This window comes from Martes martes, assembly GCF_963455335.1.
Source record: "Martes martes genome assembly, chromosome: 7".
NCBI lineage: Eukaryota > Metazoa > Chordata > Mammalia > Carnivora > Mustelidae > Martes > Martes martes.
The window spans coordinates 136,609,795-136,624,495 of NC_137894.1; the positions used below are offsets into that span (position 1 = coordinate 136,609,795).

Genomic DNA, 14,701 nt, shown 5'->3' on the forward strand with positions numbered 1-14,701 from the left:
TAACCCACTGAGCCACCCAGGCGCCCCAATAAATAAAATCTTTAAAAAAAAAATTGTTAGAATAATTCTGAGCTGGGAGTTCCACACCGAAACAGGTTGGACCAGATGTGACCAAGAAGCCACAGTGAGACGAGCCCTGACCTAAAGGAGGAGCCAACCTGTGAAACAGCTGGAATGTTTTCTCTCCATCTTTGAGTCACTAACATCTCAAAGGAAAGATACTTTTCACCACAGAGGAGCCTCCACTCAAAAAGCATTTAACACGGAAGTCCGATGCCGTGGAATCAAGCACCCCGACCACCTCGATCTGCACTCACTGCTCTCACCCTCCCCTCCCCCACTCTTCACACTGACAGTCAGACACAGAGAACCACACGGCAGACCGAAGACCCCGGGTCCCACCGTGGCCCCGCTGCTGACACGCCGGCTACACAAGGAGCCACTCCTGCTGCGCCAGCGTCCTCTCGGGCAAGTGAGGAACAATGCCTCCCCTCAATGGTCGCTATATGCCTGACACAAAGTCAGCACCCAGATATTTTTTCAAACGACCGCAGATTAAATCAGGCAAGCGTTATGCTAACTGCAAAGTGCTCCATACCCAAGTGCTATTATATCCTGCTGCCCAGGGTCCCAGCTTTGCCCTGAACCCCAGGATCGTTTCTATAATAACCAGACTTCTAACACGTCTACTGATAACTGGTCCAATCCTGACATCTGTAGGAACGGATCTGACCAGTCCCTATTCTCCTAACTAAATCTCCTTTGAAGAAAAGCAAGTGGTCTTGCTTTTATTTATTCCATTAATACACTTCCTGGGGGCCCTACCTCAGTGGTCTTCCGGCCACTCGGAACCACAGAGACCACTTTGTCAGGGAAAAGACCATCCTAGGTACTTGCGCCTGTCAGAATACAAAAGGGATTGGTGGCGGGGGGGTGGGGGGGGCGCGATCTTTAATGAAATCCTAATACACGCATCAAGAGTAAAACCACCTCAGGGAACCTGGATGGCTCAGTCGGGGTTAAGTATGAGCCTTCAGCTCAGGTCATGGTCCCCGGGTTCTGGGATCGAGCCCCACATCGGACTCTCTGCTCAGTAGGGACTCTGCTTCTCCCTCTGCCAGTGCTAGTGCTCGCTCGCTCTCTCTCACCCTCTTGCTCTCAAATAAATAAATAAAATATTTTTTTAAAATCTCAAACTTTGGGGTGCCTGGGTGGCTCAGGTCATGATCCCAGGTCCTGGGATCGAGCCCGGCATTGGGCTCTCTGCTTGGCCGGAAGCCTGCTTCTGCCTTTCTCTCTGCCTGCCTCTCTGCCTGCTTGTGATCTCTGTCTGTCAAGTAAGTAAATAAAATCTTAAAAAAAAAAAAAAAAAAAGTCTCAAACTTCATGTCATAAAAAGAGTGTCAAGAAAGATTACAACGGGGAACGTCCCCGACAGTGCCCATTAAGAACCAGGATTCACTGGTGCAACTAAACTGCCAGCAGGCTTAATAAGTGTCGAGATTCGGGTAGTTACAAATCACCAACTTCATTCTTAACCTCTGGCAAAGATGAACAAAGGGACATTTATATGAACATTGCTGCAGCAGTGGTTTAAGGAAAACAAGGTCTACCAAGAGAAAATGAAGTATGCTATGCTCTACTTCAAAAGGCCATGCGACCGTCCCAACAAGAGGGACGTGTATCACCACGGGCAGATCTTGCAAGGCAGACGTTCCAGGGATACATACGCGATGACACCAAGTATGTTAGCTCTTAAAATAGAAACAATGGTATGTGTTGCTTATGAATAAATACACAGTAAAGCTATAAAAACATGTACCCAAAAATGTGTACCACCTTCAGGAGAGTGAAAGCGTGTGCAGGATCAGGTGAGCGGTTCACCGGCAAAGCTGTACTTTTAAACAAAGCTGAGTACTGCGGGGCAGAACCACTGCGCGCCACGTCAGGCCGACGCGAGCCTGTGCACGTGGCCGTTACCCAGCTGGCTCCGCACACAAGAACCAGCCTTTCCTCCGGATCACGACTCTCCTGCAGGCACTGCCACTTGCTATGGGCAGCGATTCCAAGCCCACTCCCAGGGTGTGCAACCACAGAATGCTCTTCCGACCAATCCTAGGAAGGCGGCTGCGGCCTGCCAGCCCAGGGAAGCACTCACCTCCTTCACAACACTGTAGGCCTTCGCCACGCCCTCCCGCAGGTCCACGGGCTGGTGCGCTAAGCGATGATGAGGAAACCTTTTGATCTTCTTGGGCTCAATAGAAAGGGTCCCAGGAGACACCATGTCGTAAGCGGTCTCTGCTGCGGCCTGGATCGTTTCACCAGAAAGTAAGAAACGCATCAGAAGACAGTCTGCAGAGCTGTGCTCCAACAACGCACCTGCCCCCGGAGCTGGGAAGAGCAGGGGGGAGAGCAGGGGGACTCGCAGGCCCTACCGCAGGCAAGTCTGCAGGACCGGGAGTTCTCCACGAGAAAAACTGAGCACTTCCGTAACAAGAACATTAAAGGGTGCGCAAAGAACTAGTATCTGGACTGAGCGGACTTTCTCAGTCCCTCCTCTGTCCCTCTGAGAACCCTCTCCGTGTTACCAGGTTAATCGACAATGCCCTGTCTGGGACACCTGCATGAGGTTAACCAGAGCTCAGTACTTAGCAGGACAACCCCTACTGCATCTCCTGTCTGATCTGCAATGCCTCCTTCACGTCTAGCTAGGATCTAGTCTCACTAATGAGGCAAAATGAATCCCTGACTGACTTAACGGTTACAGTTTAACTGAAACGGGCAAGCAAATCTGACACTGCATTCCACTGCTTTATTCTACCAATTATTTAACACCAGAAAGCTGAGCAATTAAAAAAAAAAAAAAAACAAGCAAAAAAACCCCCACAAAACCCGATGACATTAAATCATCATGAATAAGGTATCTGTTCTCAGCATTTGGTGTATTTCACAGTATCTTTTTAAAAACACAAAATCCCCATCCATTTTACAGTAGCGCTTCCTCTCTGTATAGAGTGAGGCGGTCAGTGGCGAGATACCTGTATGGTCTGAACCATCCTGTTTGTGAGCTCCAGCGCAGCCATCGCTGTTGAGGTGCCGAAGGAGGCAGCCCCTCTCTGGAAGCCTCTGACGATGCGGCCGTCCTTCCGGTACTGCTCTATCGGCAACCAGACCAAGTCCTTTAGGCCTTGCACTAGAATAGCAGTCAACAGAGAGAATCAGCGGGACTGCGGGAGCTCTGATCTCTGCTGTCATTCTAACCCCGGGGGTTTTAACCTCAAATGGGATGCAAAGTGCTCTTACAGGTGTGTAAGACCACACACAGAAGTATTCCAGAAAGATGGTCCTCACACCGATTGTCCCAAAGACACCCATAATTCCAAAGGGGTTAAGAATCACAGATCAAGCAAAATAAATCATCCTTTGATTAAAAAAGAAAACTCACCTAATTGTACTAGTGAATGCATAGGCCCAACACCTCCCAGGATTCCTGGTAGCTGGTTCTTCTTAATGTCAGTAAGCCATTCGGTGATTGCATACGAAAACAATTTGTCAACACCTAGCAAGCTAGAGCAAATGACTATTAGTATACAGAGAAGAAAAAGAGATTTGTAGGTTCAGATAAGCTGGGGAGTTTTTTTTTTATTTTTAGTTTCAGGGGTAGAATTTAGTGATTCATCAGTTGCACAGAACACCCAGTGCTTGTTGTATCATGTGTCCTCCTTAACACCCATCACCCAGCTACCCCAGCCCCCACCCCAGTGCCCTACAGTAACCCTCAGTTTGTTCCCTACAGTGAAGAGTCTCTTATGGTTTGCCTTCCTCCCTGTTATTTTATTTTTCCTTCCCTTTCCCTATGTTCATCTGTTCATTGTACGAGTGAAATCATATGGTATTTGTCTTTCTCTGACTTAGTCTGTTTACATAATAAGTTGGGGGGATTTTTTAACTTAAAAGAAAATGTACCAATTATAAGGACAAAATATTACAGATGTTTAATCTGAATATACATAAACATATGTACACATATATATAATCCAGCTTAACGTTAGTAATTTCTATAAAGCTTCAGTAACATATATGAATGTGTTCTTCCACTGCTCCTATTTCTTGAACATCTAAAGCTCTAGCAGAGGCGTGCCTGGGTGGCTCAGCTGGTTGAGTATCAGACTTGGTCTCACCTCAGGTCATGACCCCAGGTTCATAAGATCGAGTCCCACATCAGGCTCCATACTCAGTACAGAGTGTCCTTGAGATTCTCTCTCTCCCCACCCCGCTTGGATGTGCACACACGCTCACTCTCAAATAAAGAAATAAAATCTTTAAAGTTCTAGCACAGGATTAACTCATTGTCTATAATTGCCACGTGGGTCTCAGTTACTATGAACCATTATGTTGTGAAATGCCAGTCCTCTTGCTAAATAAATGAATTTATGACCGTGGGAAATTATTAAAAAATAACTACCGCTATTTTTGAAAAATACTACTCTAGTCAAATTACTACTCTCTCAGCATAAAAAGTAGACCCTAATCAGTAAGCCTCCTCTACAAATGAGCTCTCTGCACAGAATACTGTAAAATAATTTATGTTTGCTAAGAAAAGTCAATGTTCGGTTTATTGTAAACTAACTGCAGTCACTATACCATAAAGCTTCATATGATAAAAATCAACTTACCCATGCCGGTAGAAAAGCCGCTTCAGCTTCAGCTCTGAGCAGTTTAACTGGGCCAGACCAATCAGAATCCCGGCTAGGGTACCCTTTAAAATTTAAAAAAAAGCCAGATTAATGTGTAACTGAGCAACCGAACATTTAAAATAGCGGTCATTTGGGCAAGTCAAGGTAATATTCATTCACTAATGCAGCTAGAACACTTGAAATATTTACAGCAAAAAAAATACACTTAATAATATATATTACCCAATTTATACTAAATTTTACTCATTTAAATAATGTTTACTTTAAAAACAATTAAATTTTAAAATCTTGCACGTCACTTCAAAAATACAAATCATGACAGAAAAAGTTTAAAAATTAACTCCATTAGAAAAACAAAAGAGATAACTTTGTAGAGTATACTGATACAAAGTTTCCAAACCTGATCCATTGATACGTGTTTGCCATGATAATCAAGTCGGATAGGAACTTCTGATGTGAATCTAAATTCCCTGAAGATAAAGAAAGGAGGGGAGTTATTTATATTCAGAAGTAACTATGGCTGAAATTAGATGTAAATTAAACAGTTCAACTAGATAATAAAAACGAAACCACAAAATAAATAAGGTGACTATCTCGAGGCCTAAATAAACAGCAATGTCTTTTGGCTCTATGTTTTCTCAAGGTAATATAACAACTAGACAAATGTTAATCATTTTACACACTGTATATATTTTATTTAAATTTTCTCACAAAAAAACTTCTCCTAGTTTACTAAATGTTTACCTTAGAAAAATTTATTCTGGCAGATATTCTCAATTTATACAGAAGAATAATAAAGGCAACCTTCAAGATCAAACCAAATAATATAATCATTACCAAGAAGTAAAAAAGAGAAGAGGTAAGGGATTTATCTTAGCTCCGTCTTGACACAGAAAAGCCAGCCACGAATCCCACTTTTACCAGCTACACCTGACGCAATCATGGGCAAGGAACTTAACTCTGAGCCTAAATGTCTTAGTCAACTTTTAAAATGCCACCCCTGTTGGTGAATTTTAGTGAGCATTCTTGAAATTAATGCTTATAAACAGCATATCGACACACAACCATTGGGAATTCTGTACAAACGAAATCATAGTTAGACATCGATAGTATACATGAAACAAAAGGAACTAACTTCCCAAAGCTGGACTGTAAATTGGACTTAAAACACAATTTTTCTACAGAATTAATGTCTGCATTTATATTCTAAGCCATTCCACAAAAGTCCAATTTAACACACAGTAAAATGGAAAAGCTGTACTTAAACATGAATCATTACAAGAACCTGGGACCCCAGGTCATCCCTCATCATCCAAATACACATCTCTACTTGGTTCTCTGGGCATTTTGGTTCTCTTCCTTTCTCTGTTTTCTTCATGGCACATAATATGACAAACCATGTATGTTAAGTATCTGTAGGCTCAATTATACAGGGAGTTTTTCTCGACCTTGCTCACTGTGGCATACACAGAGCTCAATAAATATTTGTGGGATGGTTGGCGGACATCAGGCCATCACTTAGAAAATGCACCAGATTTGGGATTAAGACCTGTGTTCTGGCCTTGACTCAACCACTAACTGTGTGGTCTTGAATAAGGCAATGTACTTCTCCGGACGCTAAAGTTCCTCACCCGTGAAGTGAGTAACCTGGATTGTATCACTGACTACCACCCCTAAGCCTTCTAGAAGCTTGTGAGAGTAGAAACACAAATCCATAGCTATTTTAAATAGTCTAATTTAAAAAAAAAAAAACTAAAAACATTGACCTAAGTGAGGCTATGCATGCTGAATAAAAAGTGTCAGATTTCTCTGTCTGCAGGCCAGAACTGTTAATAATTCAATTTCTTTTGGACTGGTTATCCAGTGTTCACAAAAACCAAACTAGGAGTTCATGTGTGATTAATATAAAGTAAGAATTTGAATTATTACTTATGATACACAATTTTTTGTAGTTAAAAAAAAATTTAAAGATCAATGTGGGAAAGTAATTAAAGAGATTCTTCTTTCCTGGTGAAATATTTAAAACTGCCAGAGATCATTTACAGGACCCTTCCAATTCTCATAATGTTATTTTTTCCCTCTATTTTCTACAGTATACAAGATATATAAAATATATATTATTTTAGATATATTAAGATATATTAAATAGTTACACTGACATATTACAAGTTATATTGCAATATAACTTGTAAATGATATATTACACTGATATATTACAAGTTACAAGATATATTAAATAGTTACACTGCCCACTTTGGGCCATACCCAAAATCTAACCTAAAGTCAGCTTGAAAAGACAGAATCTGGGGATGATTGATGTCAGCTGGAGTACAGAAAATGAGGGGAAGTAACTAACGGTCCCTCACAACACAGGTGGCTTCAGTATTTCTTCTTTCTCCTTCCAAAAGAGCCAAGGCTCCAGGCCCGCCATGAAGGGCGGGGATAGAAGGAAGATGGGAAGGATGAACAGGTCTGGAAACGGGAGACAAACTCCAATGTGCAAGCAGCTAGCAGAGTGGTGGGACAGGACCGCAGGAGCATGCGGGCCTTTCCCGACTGTGCCAAATGAGCCAGGGAGCAAGCAAAAGGCCAGGAAAGACACAACAGTCATTGGGAAGGGCAGACGCAAAACCCGACAGCAAATGCCCTTCTCCACGTGGGAGAAGGGAAGCACAGGGAAACCGAAGGGAAGCCAAGGTGTGTGAGGGAAAGAGGAAAGGACATCATGTTTGAGGAGGTACAAATAAGCCGTTAAGAGTGACCAGAAAGGGGGTGCCTGGGTGGCTCAGTGGGTTAAAGCCTCTGCCTTCGGCTCAGGTCATGGTCTCAGGGTCCTGGGATCGAGCCCCGCGTCGGGCTCTCTGCTCAGCGGGGAGCCTGCTTCCCTTCCTCTCTCTGCCTGCCTCTCTGCCTACTTGTGATCTCTGTCAAATAAATAAAATCTTAAAAAAAAAAAAAAAAAAAAAAAGAGTGACCAGAAAGAGGGACAGAAGGAAGAAGCTAAGAGGAAAAGGACATTCCTGCTACAGAATCCAGAGAAATGACTCCTGAACCAGGGTTACCATGTGTAATCAAGGGTGCAGGACGCGTGGGGCCCACACATAAATAAAGACACCAGTTACTGTTCGGCAGTGCAAAGAAAAGCTGGCATAACCTCCTAATTAGTGATGGATAAACACATTAAAGAACCTGCAAAACACTAAAATAATTACACGTGTCATCAAAATTAAGTGATTTACCTAAAAAACACGGGCTGATCACTAAACGATGCCTCTTCAGCTGAGAAGTCCTTCTCTTCCTCCCCATTAACCACTCCCACTGAGTTGGCACCATCATCTTGGGAAGGTTGCTTTGGCCCAGGGAAAGAAAGAACTAGATTTGGCTCCTTGGAGGTGCTTAAGTGCCTTGGCAAACTGCAGGTGACATCAGCTCCGGGAGACTTTTTAACTGAAAAGGTAATGTGCATATTGGAAAAATTAGGAATGCTTCTTTAGAGCAACCATTTAAAATTAATATGAATTTAACTTGTTTTGCTGCATTTGATAAACACAATTACTGCTAGAGAAAACTGACTTCTACCTTTTAAATTATTACTCTCACATAAACAGCATTTGCAAAATATAAAAGCACATTTATACAAATGAGAATAAAGTCTGTAAGTACACTCTCAAAAAGGCCTCATAACAATCAAAAATCAGCCCAAGCACTTGTTATAGACTTTTTCCAACTCTACATATTTAATACCTTCTGGATCCGGAGCCATTAGAAGCTCTACTTCTGTAGAAAGACTTGTGAAGAAATCCTTCAGGAAGAACAAGGCATCCTAAAATGAAAAGATGTAATTATAACCAAAGGGCAGGCATGGGGGCAGGGGAGGGGGACATCTACTTCTAAAACTATGAAGTATCTCAAAGTCCTGTATTTTACTCATTATTCCTATACCACTATAATTTTTTGAATTCTTACTCTGCGTGAGGCACTGTTCCTATTCCCCATCGCTCGCTCTCTCTCTCTCTCTCTCTCTCACACACACACACACACACACACATTCCTTGTTAATTCTCACAACTCTGAGAAAGTTATAAATGTGAAAATTAAGATACAGAAGTTAAACATTACATAGCTATTTCTAAATCAAGTACATTCTGGTTTTCTCAGAAATACGGCGTCCTTGTTCTTGGACACCAGTGCTCCGTGTAAACCTGCGGTAGTGGGCGTGTTACTGCCATGGGGAACAGTGGCCGGCCAGCCTGGACACGGGCTCATACCTCGCAAGTTCTTACTGCCTTATTTCTGCCTTTACCACCACGGTCTACTGCCTTAACGCATTTTCTCCAACGGACAAGATACTCAAAATTAAAATCCATAAAATCACCCAGCGTGGTCTCTTCTGAAATGATATCGTAACAAAAATGCACGGACCTGTCTTAAGGCTGTCCGAGCAAGCCACATTCACCGGGTATTAGCACTTCACTCTGACCATCTGGAGATTAAATGCCTATTCTTCCTTCCATTTAAAAAAATTCTCAATTACTACTGGCATTACTACTGTGCCCAAATGCAATGTGTGGGGAAGTAAAGGGTCATATTTGGTAGCACACCCTAAGTTTGGTAATTCCAAAGAATCTCATCAACTACTGCTCATGTTTACCAGAAGTATAAATGATGAAAGTCAGAAAGGTGTTTTTCTAGGTAATGTGGCATATGGGAGACTGAGGGATGGGACTGAAGAACAAGGATGTGGTTTCAAGAGTACCGAATCTATTCTGGTTCTACAGTAACGCAGTGGGTTCATGAATTGCTCATTACATTATGCTTTACACTTATATACGTATATTTTGTTACATTACATACATTACATATCACCCAGGTACGTGTGCATATATAGACATTTAACATATGTATATCAAATATTAGATGTTTACAAATGTAATAGTACCTAAAATATTATTCTTTGACCACTAGATGGTGATATTTTAACACAACAGATACTCTGACTCTACAACTGCCTTCAAAAAACACAAGAGAAAATTTCCAGGTATAAATATGCTCTTTAAAAAAAAAAAAAAAAAAAAAAAGAGGGGGGGTGGGCACCTGGGTGGCTCAGTGAGTTAAGCCTCTGCCTTCGGCTCAGGTCATGATCTCAGGGTCCTGGGATCGAGCCTCCACATCAGGCTCTCTGCTCTGGCAGGAAGCCTGCTCCCCCCAACCCCCCCCCACCTGCTCTGCCTACTTGTGATCTCTCTCTCTGCCAAATAAATAAATAAAATAAATAAATAAAATCTTTAAAAAAAGAGAGAGAGAGAGAGAAGACCATAGAGACAGTGGCTTTTATCCATTTTCACTACAAATGCACAAAACAGAAGAGGGGATACTAATTGTCAGCATTTCAATACGCTCTCAGAAGTTTTGATTTTGGTATTTATGCTAAACTTTTTTTTTTTTTAAAGATTTTATTTATTTGACAGACAGAGATCACAAGTAAGCAGAGAGGCAGGCGGAGAGAGAGAAGGAAGCACGCTCCCCGCTGAGCAGAGAGCCCAATGTGGGCTCGATCCCAGGACCCTGGGACCATGACCTGAGCCAAAGGCAGAGGCTTTAACCCACTGAACCACCCAGGCGCCCCTTTATGTTAAACTCTTTACAACTCAATAAAACCACCTAATTTTAAAACTAACAAGACACAGACACTTCACAAAAGGGTATACAGATGCCAAATAAGCATGTGAAAAGATGCTTAGCATCATTAGTCATCAGGGAAATCCAAATGTAAACCACAATGAACACCAAATAAGATCGTTAAAATTAAAAAGACAGTTATCAGGTTTGGTCAGAGTGTGAACCAGCAGGAGCTCCCTTTAAGTTCCTGGGGGAAGGGATGTACATGGGTCTAACCACCTTACAAGGGAAAACCGGCAGCTTCTTACCACGGTCAAATACACATCTGCCTCATGGCCTGGAAACTGTTTATGATAAGCAAGACAAAGACGATTTGTACACAACCACGTAACAGCTTTATTCCTAAGAGCCCAAACCAAGAAAACCACCAAATGTAAATCACATAAATGGATACACGAACTGTGGTAAGGCCACACCAGGACATCCGTCCTCAGCAATAAAAAGGAACGGACCGAGCGGAGGTGAACAGACACGCCTCCGCACAGATGAAGCTCACGGCCCAGGAAGCCGCACACACTTCCATTTACACGAGGCTGTGGGACGGAACAAGCTAACCTATGGTGATGGAAAGGAGACCAGTGGTTACTCGGAGGTGCTGGAGACCGACCACAAAGGGGCACGGGGGACTCTGAAGGAGACAGAAAATGCTATTTCAAGGGCTGGAGTAGTTACTCCAGTGTATGTGTCACACTGTACACTGTACACCTAAAATCCAGCACTTTACTGTGCGCAAACTGTACCTCCATAGAATCAACTTCTTAAAACTTTAAAGAAATGTGGTTTTTGTTTTTTTTTAAACAAACTTAGGCTATAGTTATTTCTAGCTTGAAGAAGATACTAACAGTATCCTCTATCACAGGACAGAAGTGTTAAAATAATTAATTATAGGGGCGCCTGGGTGGCTCAGTGGGTTAAGCCGCTGCCTTCGGCTCGGGTCATGGTCTCAGGGTCCTGGGATCGAGTCCCGCGTTGGGCTCTCTGCTCAGCAGGGAGCCTGCTTCCCTCTGTCTCTCTCTCTCTCTCTGCCTGCCTCTCTGTCTACTTGTGGTCTCTCTCTGTCAAATAAATAAAATCTTTTAAAAAAAAAATAAAAAAATAATTAATTATAATGTCGTACTCAGGCAATCAAGCAATGATGCTAAAAAGTCACAAATGTGCCAACTAGTACTGCTACATAGTCACCGTCTCAAACCTCAGCCAAGCACATACTTCCCTTACCAGAATGGCCTCACATCTCCTCTCACAACCTGAAATGGACCCTCAAATGCCTTTACACAAATCTCAATGCAACTAACTCCGCCACTTCCCTTAAGACCCATGGCAAGTGTCACCTCCTCCAGAAAGCCTTTCCTGATTACCCCTCACTCCTCTGAACTCCCTGCCTGGCTTCGAACCCCTTCTGCTGCGGCACATCCCGCTATGCATATCTTTACCACTAGGACTCACCACAGGGTGTTAAAGTCCTCTGTTTTATGTCAGTCTCCACCCCCATACAGAGATCTTTGAAGATGGGGACGTTCACTTATTTTTGTGTCCCCAGCATCCCGGTACAGGACCTGGGACAAGGCTGGCATTCAGCAGATCATTTGGGACCAACAAGCATATCTTCCCCGCACAGATTTCTATGCAGTGCCACAGTGAAATGGACACCAGACTAGGGGAGTCAGGAAATCTGGCCTCTTCATAGTTCACAACTCAAACTGCCTAGTTACATGACCGCCTCATCTTCTTCCCCTTACCCAGATGAAAACTGTTCCTTCTGCCTAGTGTCCTACCGGCATGTTGAGCTTTGGAAACAATGGCCCTGAACTTAAACAGCAATGCAGCTTTTTTGAAAACATGAGAAAATAGCATGTTGCTTTCATACTTACTATCTATGATCTAGTTAAGAGAAAAAGTCAGGGACATGCTTGGTGAGGAAAATATTATACAATATTATATTATACAAAGCATTATCGTTCTTCAACTGATTTGTTTTCAAAAGAAAAAATGGAGAACAGAAGTATCTGGTTTTCTCTTCAGATGACCATTTGCTCTCTCAAACCAAAGCTCGTCGATCTTAGAAGGTGCCAGCCCGAAAGGACGTTTGCGCAATGAACCCATTGGCACACGCCTGCGAGCACGGCTGTGCTCCCCTTGGGTTCATCTTGCAGAACGATTTCCCACTCCTCTTCAGGTCAGCCAAAAGAGTGAGTTCCCTGTTTTTTCAAAGATTAGTATCTCCCCATTTCAAAAATCACAATGCTTTATAGTTCTAAGAAGAAATTAAGCTCAGTATTTTTTTAAAAAGTCTATTAAAGAAAACTGGGTGGGGCGCTTGGGTGGCTCAGTGCCTTTGGCTCAGATCATGATCCCGGGGTCCTGGGATCGAGTCCTGCATCAGACTCCCTGTTCAGCGGGGAGTCTGTTTCTCCCTCTACCTTCCCCACTGCTCATGATTTCTCTCTCTCAAATAAATAAAATCTTAAAAAAAGAGAAAAAGGAAAAAAAACCTGGGTTTTTTTAGCTCACGCTAATGTCCACAGATCAAATTTCCCATAAATGCTTGACTGCAGAACTATCCAATCACAGGCCCATGTATGGATAAATCAAAATATGGGTAGCCAAAGAAATTCTTCTCATAAGGAGAGAAAATAAATCTTAAGAACCACTGGCAAGTCTGTCCCAGCTCAGAAGCTACAGATACTAATGTGAAACTGTGCTGAACTTCTGTGCCTCACAAGACAGTTTTTCTGAGAAACTGGCCGTATTTTCATAAGATGATCATTTAATACTTTCTTCCTGAAATATGTTACTTATTGCAATAACAAGTCAACATTACTCAATCCATACCACGTAAGCAAACCAACGGTGGACCAATGGTGCTATTCCACACAGACTCTCCTTCTCACACCAACGTGAGGCGGAACAGGACAGTTCTGCTGTCTCAGAAGCAGACTATTTTGAGAACTCCATTTATCTGCTCCAGGCATGACGTGCTTCAGTTAGTAAGAACAACAGTTCATACTTCTGATCCTTAACAACAAGCTAAATATTTAACTCACGCTAGTCTCTTCTGATCCTTATTTTTTAAAAAATGATTCTGTATCTACCTCTACTACTTTGATTTTATCAGTGAAGGAAGTGAGCCTCGGAGAAGTGACTTGCCCAAAGCCACCCAACTAGGGAGAGAGAACTGAGCCGTTAACCCCAATCTGACCCCAGCAGACTGAAGAGCACCATGTGCTCATACCCCCTGAACCTAGTTTGCCCAAGTGGCACCAACTATCTTTTAAACAGCGGAGTTAAGGCAAAACCCGGGACAATTGATGGAAATGCTTGCTTGCAAAGTGGACTTCTTTGGGTCTTTCCATACATCTGTTGTTTGTGACCTGTTCACGGGTACCCAATTAATAATTTGTCATCTTGCCCAGGGCAGAAGGAATTCTCTTCCAGGTGCTGTGGTGAAGAGACAAGCCCTCGGATCTTTCAATCACAGATATCAGAGAGTCATTTCCTACGCTTTGTGTACCTGCCCCAGTGCACGTCCATGAGCACGGGAGAATGGGAAGCAGGGACCGAGTGCTGGGTCATGCAGACAATGAGGAGACTGGAGCAGAACATCTAATAATGTTTACTCACCAACAGATTCCAAATGCCTGATGAATCTGCCCTGTTCTTTACCAGCAGGTAATTCTTCAATTATGCGATTTTTGTAACAGTTAAATAACAATAAACATTTTAATTCACCTAAATTAAACCTCTCCTTCTGAATCTGGGACACAGAAGCAGAATTTCACACACAACGCTTGCAGTACAAACCTGGTCAATATTGAGGCGAAGTGGCATCAGGGACACTCGCAAGCAGCATTCCTGCGGTGACCTGCCGGACTCCGGGCGCACATGCAATGCTTTCACCGTCAACTACGAGAGAAGAACAAATTTTTCTCCAACTATATTACAACCTTGTTTTCTTTAAAAAAAAAAAAGAAGAAGAAGAAGAAGAAGAAGAAAGAAGAAACAAAAGGAAAGAAAGTCCCATTTGTTATAGGAGAACTGAAAGTGGAGTTTTTTCCCCTTTTGTTTAAAGGGTCACACGCTCCCCGAAGCTCAGGATAAGGGTTCTCTTTAGTGGGAAAGACACAAACGACAGTGTGGTACATGCACTTCAGGGTCCGCTGGGCCCCTGGAGCGAATTCATAGGGCCACACTCCAAAGACAGCTTCTAGGACGTTTTCTTCTGGCAATCCTGAGTGAATCATTCCTACTCCAGTACAACTCACAAACTGTTAGAAATCTGGAACACTTCCAGCAATACTAAATATTCTGTGTAGATCACCATGGAC

General features: G+C 42.8%; 1 protein-coding gene across 1 annotated transcript in view; it reads right to left on the reverse strand.

Annotated features, from left to right (window-relative positions):
• Nucleotides 1-14,701, reverse strand: part of ATG2B (autophagy related 2B) — a 78,730-nt gene that overhangs the window by 3,131 nt on the left and 60,898 nt on the right. The window contains exons 34-41 of the mRNA XM_080808610.1: nt 14,178-14,279; nt 8,442-8,520; nt 7,937-8,144; nt 5,098-5,167; nt 4,677-4,759; nt 3,446-3,567; nt 3,039-3,193; nt 2,159-2,308 (exon numbers count right to left, since the gene is read on the reverse strand). Coding sequence (XP_080664736.1) covers nt 2,159-2,308; nt 3,039-3,193; nt 3,446-3,567; nt 4,677-4,759; nt 5,098-5,167; nt 7,937-8,144; nt 8,442-8,520; nt 14,178-14,279 — 969 coding nt within the window. The remainder of the gene's footprint in view (nt 1-2,158; nt 2,309-3,038; nt 3,194-3,445; nt 3,568-4,676; nt 4,760-5,097; nt 5,168-7,936; nt 8,145-8,441; nt 8,521-14,177; nt 14,280-14,701) is intronic.